At 47.7% G+C, this 6,000-nt stretch overlaps 1 protein-coding gene across 2 annotated transcripts in view; it reads right to left on the reverse strand.

Annotated features, from left to right (window-relative positions):
• Positions 1–6,000, reverse strand: part of LOC135907790 (serine/threonine-protein kinase ICK) — a 77,280-nt gene that overhangs the window by 36,115 nt on the left and 35,165 nt on the right. For both annotated transcript variants that reach the window (XM_065439527.1, XM_065439525.1), the window contains exon 2: positions 654–708. In XM_065439527.1, the coding sequence (XP_065295599.1) occupies positions 654–708 (55 nt within the window). The remainder of the gene's footprint in view (positions 1–653; positions 709–6,000) is intronic.

Raw genomic sequence — 6,000 nt, forward strand, 5'->3', positions numbered from 1 at the left:
GAGGAGGATTTGGGACGTCTGCAGTTGTATACACAAAAGGCTTGGCTTTCAGATACGCTTAGAGTATAGCTACGCCCCTACAAGTGGACGTGCTTCATAGTTGACAATTAGGCGGCCGCCGCTTTCGAGCTCAAATCCGCCGGGCAGTCGATCCATGAACGTACGGGTCGCGTGTGTTGTGTGTCCTATCCTGTTTGTATTGCGCCGCTGCTTAGCGTGTTTCACTCAAGGTCTTCCAACACCGACGGTGTCGTGAGGAGATACGCGGCTTCAAGCTGGAAAAGGGGCCCCTCGAAATCCCCCGCGAGACCGGCTATTTGCAAGTGTTTGCCAATAACCCTCACTCAATCCACTATCGCGGGCGTCCATTTCTTCTCTTGTGGGAGCGAAAAAAAAAGAATAAACAAAATCCCATCGAGAATACACACCGCGAGAACGCTTCTTTCTGCGCGGTTCGACCTGGCCGGAATGCGGTCAGGCGCACCCGATCTAGCGGCTCGCGCCGGTCATCAAACCAGGCACGCGAAGTCCTTCAGACTCGAGGCATGTAGTGTATGCACAAACTCACCGCAAAGAAGCGCCAGATCGCTTCTGCTTCGACTACGCAACGACCGAGAGCGCGTCGATGACCCACCGGCTGACCACGCACTCACCTTCACTTCGCGCAGGTTCATGCACTCTTCCCAGGAGTAGTACTTCTTCTTCATCCTGCGCCAGAGAAAGGGGAAAGGGGAGAGGTGATGAAAAAGAAATAAACGCGGGCTCCGTTACTGTTTGCTCGTCCTCCCTCCTCCTCTCCAACATCATGAATGCCCGGTGTCCACCTCCGCGGCAACCCGACGGAGGCCCCTTCCACTATACACGCTGCTCCATCGTCGCCGTGTGTATACACATACGCGCACAACGTGAATATTCATGAGAGCGCAACTTCCGGGCTTCCCGCCCCCCTACTATATCATCATCATCAAGAAGAAGAAGAAGCGCTGTGCGTTTCTTTGGCGCAGCGCAATTTGTCCCGAGCGACGCACGGGCGGCTTCATTACGTCGACGGGGAACCTCCGAGCGGCCGCTGACACGAAGGAGCAGTGCCCGCGGAGTGCTACAGCGCGCGCGCGCGCGGGGGGGGGCACTGCTTAAGTGGACAGGCGAAGATTCGAGAGTCCGGCGGAAGGAATCAATCAGGAAGGAGGCCCGAGAGGGGTGGACGGCTGGGCGCTGACCGCGTTCGTAAGTTAGGTAACACCCCGGTGCGGCGACGTACGGTTTCGTAAGATGCGCAGCGGGGAAAGTGAGGCCGACAGTTACACGTGCAGCCGGTCGCGTGCAGTGTTCGGGACGATTTGCGTTGCGGTGCGTCGGGTGCAGGAGACGGTAATGAGAAAAATACACGGAGGAGCGGATTATGGGAGATTAACCAGCACGAGTCGTCGAGATCGCGACTTAGCACTGACTGACGAGAGAGAGAGAGAGAAAATAAGGATGTTTCGAAATGCAGGAAGGTTAGCCATGAGGCAGTTCTGATTGGGCTGTACCTCACGGGAGAAAGATATACGAGGCGATAAAAAAGACGAAAGAGAACGTAAGGAAAGAGAAAAAGAAGGGTGTAGTAATAAAGTAAATCGTGTACGCTGCACAGCGGTGGTACGCCAGCTTTTAAGGTATCACGTATGGGTTCGTAGACCCCAGAAATTTGGGCAGCGCGAATATAGCCTTTTGCGTGGCGTTCCTTCGGTAGCACAGGCCTGGGACGTTTAATGGGTAAGCATTCTAGGGGCTAGCAACTCCCTTCGGAAATATGTCCGTCCCTCTGTCCCTCCGTCCAACCTGCGATACTTTAGTGGTGCAGGTGGGGTACACTCAACCCCTCTCACACTCTGTCCCTCCGTCCGTCTGTGACGCGCGAAACGATGCACTCCGGGGTTATACGTGGGTCCTACGGGTGTGTGCACGAGAATGTCTTATAACTACATGTGACTACTGAGAGTTATGATTATGGCTGTATGTAGTGAGTACTGGAGATGTATTAACAGTAATTAACGTTAATAAAAAACTAGTAAGATAAAATACGATGAAGTTAATTAAGGCGAAATAAGAATCCTTAAGACTAATGAGGAGTAGGAAAGCCTAACGGAGATTGATTACGATAAAATTACTCAAGCGTAATGACGATTAACTGAGAGTGGTTATGAATGGTAAGGTTAATTAAATGTAATGCAGGTTAAGTTATTTAGCGTAGTCAAGAATGGTAAAGTTTAAATTAAGTAGACATAGTTAAGACTCATTAAGGATACTTAAAATACACAACGCTATTTCGATTGTTTACCGATTAATCAATCAATGTTAATCAGGTTCAGTTAAAGACAGCTAAGAGGGGTTCATCATAATTAACAATAATTACGATTACATTACTTGAGTCAATAAAGAATAATGAGGCTAATGCATATTAGTTCATGCCCCATTAATTAATGCAAATTCACATTAATTTCGGTTACAACAATTCCGTCCAATAAAATTTAATTCCGCCTAGTTACGTTCACCAATCAGAGAACTACAACAGGTCATTGCGACACTCGCCCTACAGTGCGTCGTCCTCGACACAGTGAGTCGTGCTGTACGTAACTAACTCGGCCACTCAAATCATTCGTTGCACGAGTGCAAGATGAGCGACTGGAAAGAATGCTTACACGCTATCGGATGCGTCCCACTGGAAAGTTTCCCGCAGTAATGTTTCGTTCAGATGGCGAAAGATTGTGCAGTCTACCCAGAACTGTGCACACATCACTTCCCTGTCGGCGTTGTACCGCTGTACTGTGGACAGACACCGATAAGGCGTCTGCAGTACTCTATGATCAGTTGCCCGGCATATCTTCCCATGTGTGCAGAACGTGAGTGGCTTTGTGTGCCGCCTCATTCCGAGATAAAGACGTGGGTTTGGCGTAACCTTGTTTTTATGTCTTTTGCCCTTAGTGTTTATCTTTCTGCCGACGCACTGTCTGCTATATATTTTTATTTTCTCTATCTTTCCTTTCTTTTTTAGACTGGCATTTGTTCGTATTCGGGCAGGCTTGACCGGATGCGCCATATACATTTATGACATTCTGTGAGAAATGTTCAGTCTTCAATGTTTCGTTCTTTCTTTTTTTTTTTGGAAAGAGCAGTCGTTAAAGTCACATTCCGCTGCGGTCAAGCTGATTCGTTTGCAACGAGAACTTGCCATCATCGCGGGTCGTCGCGGCGAAGCTAAAATTAGATATTAAGCGCTCGAATACGAAATGACGCAGGTATTGAACCTGGGCCCTAGCTTCCACTCGAAAAATTGGCCCTCCAGCCAATTTGGCTTTGACGATATTTCTTTTTTTGTCATTCATGTCATTTATCCCTAAGAGTCAATATACGAGGACTACTAGCACCATGTGGTCATGCTAAATGACAGAACAGCAAGCGTTATGTAAAAAAAGAAAGGCGCACCCCAAAAGCCTTGATTCGGCCTTGCCTAAAACTCTACGTGAGACAAAGATCAACCACTCATTGCACCAAAAGCTATAGACGAGATGCAAAGGTGAACATCCGACCAAAAGAGGGTGCCATTCCGTTAAGCAGTTACAATTTATATTCTCGGGTTTTACCGAGGCACACCGTAGTGGAAGACTCAAGCTTAATTTTGACCCTCTTCTTTAACGCGCGCCTAACTATAGCTACGTGTACGCTTTTTTCGCATTTCGCCTCCCGAAGTCAATGCGCAGCTGCTCACTAGGACGCCTCTGCAGTTCCAGTGCTGCACTGACACGTTCCAATCAATCAATCAATCAATCAATCAATCAATCAATCAATCAATCAATCAATCAATCAATCAATCAATCAGTCAGTCAGTCAGTCAGTCAATCAATCAATCAATCAATCAATCAATCAATCAATCAATCAATCAATCAATCAATCAATCAATCAATCAATCAATCAACGAAACCGATCGCGGTGCGCTACCAAATGTAACGTGCACGCTTTAAAGAGTCGCTATTCACAACGCTTTGCTCGCGGAAAGGGTAGACATATCGTAGGTGATTCAAGTGTCAAGAAAGAGCAGCTAGCTGAATAAGGTGACGCGTCGCCAATGGAACTCCATGGATCTTTTGTCGCTTCGGCGCTGAGCATGGCGAGCGCATTAGTGACGACATGATCGCGCGTGCAGCCCCGTTCGAAACACTATACGCGCTCGCGATCAATCATCGATAGCGATGCTAATGAGGCAGAGCGCAGAGGCACGCGGCGCATGGTGGCCACTTGCCAATGAAGTGGGGGGCTTAGTTTGTATGGAAGGCGCACAGATATACGGGGAGGCGACTGGGAGCGAGCAAGGTGGAAGGCCTCCGCGCTCTTTATAAAGCGCGTGACAGTCGCGCGAGACGCTCCCGTACCTGGTCTGAATGGATGAGAGAGCTCGCGGAATGCGGTCAACCCTGATAAGGGAGGCAGTATATCCGCGTAGTGTGTGCGATAGCCGAGAGATCGCGCAACAGTCATCGCGGCGTTTTGTTTTTTTCTCTTACAGTGACAGAAGGATCTACACTTATCTGTAGTTTGCAATCAATTACAGTAGAGACGCGGTGGCCCCTATAGCTTTGCTATAGGTGACGCGCAAGCGGTAACCTGACCACGAGTGAGTGAAGAAACTTTATTGCAGGTCCGGCGAGGACGCGAACTCGTCGCGCACCCGGCTAGTCCCACGTCGGGACCGGCACCTGACCCTACCTGACCATAGGCCTCACTTGATCGGTTCGTCTTCATATATCCATCATATTTCCAGCTTCTATCTCCACCCTCACCGACATCAGCAGCTTCAAGACTGCCATTCATGAAACTTTTTGTTAACTTGTTTTTCTTTACTTGTTATAACTGTACTTTTTCTCTCTTTTGCTGTGCAAATATTTTTATTCACCACTCCTTCCTGTAATGCTCTCGGGCCTTTGAAGTATGCTAAATAAATAAATAAATAAATAAATAAATAAATAAATAAATAAATAAATAAATAAATAAATTTGAAACAGCGCGAACGGGAGGAAAACTGACGTGCACAGAACAGGCGCTGACTGACAGCTGAAAGTTTTTTTTAATTCGAAAAAAAAAATATCAATGAAGTAAATACAAAAAGGCCAACCTTGCGCGCGCATACGCTCATCCAACTTCCGTTACGCTTGCGCTGTTTCAAATATCAACGTCAGCCAGCTCGTCCAACTGTCCGCTTTGCTTCAGTTAGTCACTTAACACTGATGCCGAGAAAGCCTTCTCGTGGAACTAGCATTTTTAGTTCTTTGCGCGAAGAACAGCTTAGTTACTAGTGGAGAAAGTGAAACCAAAACTTTTATTGTTACGTCAAAGTCACAATGTCGGTACGTTTGAGTGAGGTCACAAATTTCAGCATGGTTTCGGATTTCAGCATTAGTCACGGATTTGAAGATAACATAGTCGCCCGTTTATAGGTGCAGGAGAAGCCCTCGAAACTCGCATGCTTGCGTCTTCGGTGAAGTTAGAGGCGGTCCCCAGACCCTTCTCTGGTCGACAAACAATGAAATGGAACCGAGTAAACGGTGTAAAAAATTGCGACGTCACTTCGAGGTGGTGCGGAAACTGTCGTTTTTCCGTAGGATTACTCAGCATCCTGCGGTGGTAGGAGCACCCGTTTCGCTTTTAAAGGAGCGTAACTTATTAGGATAAGATTAAGTTTCGCACTGCAATTCTGTTTGTGATGGAAGACGCAAATGGGGCAGTTCGACCAGAGGTCCTTCTTTTGAGACACTTGGCGAATTCGCACGTTTCTTTCCCTTACTACCTTCCATTTCTATAGAAACGGAAGATAGGAAAAAGGGACCCCCCTCCCCCAGGAAATTACGTTCCTGTACCCTCTTTTCTGAAGAGTAGGCATGCGTTGTGCCCCTTCCGGTGGCCAGTTGCCAGCCCGGCTCCTTGCTTTTCCTTTCTTCCCTGTCAAGTGTGCTATATGTTTTC

This window comes from Dermacentor albipictus, chromosome 6 (genome assembly GCF_038994185.2).
Source record: "Dermacentor albipictus isolate Rhodes 1998 colony chromosome 6, USDA_Dalb.pri_finalv2, whole genome shotgun sequence".
Classification (NCBI taxonomy): domain Eukaryota; kingdom Metazoa; phylum Arthropoda; class Arachnida; order Ixodida; family Ixodidae; genus Dermacentor; species Dermacentor albipictus.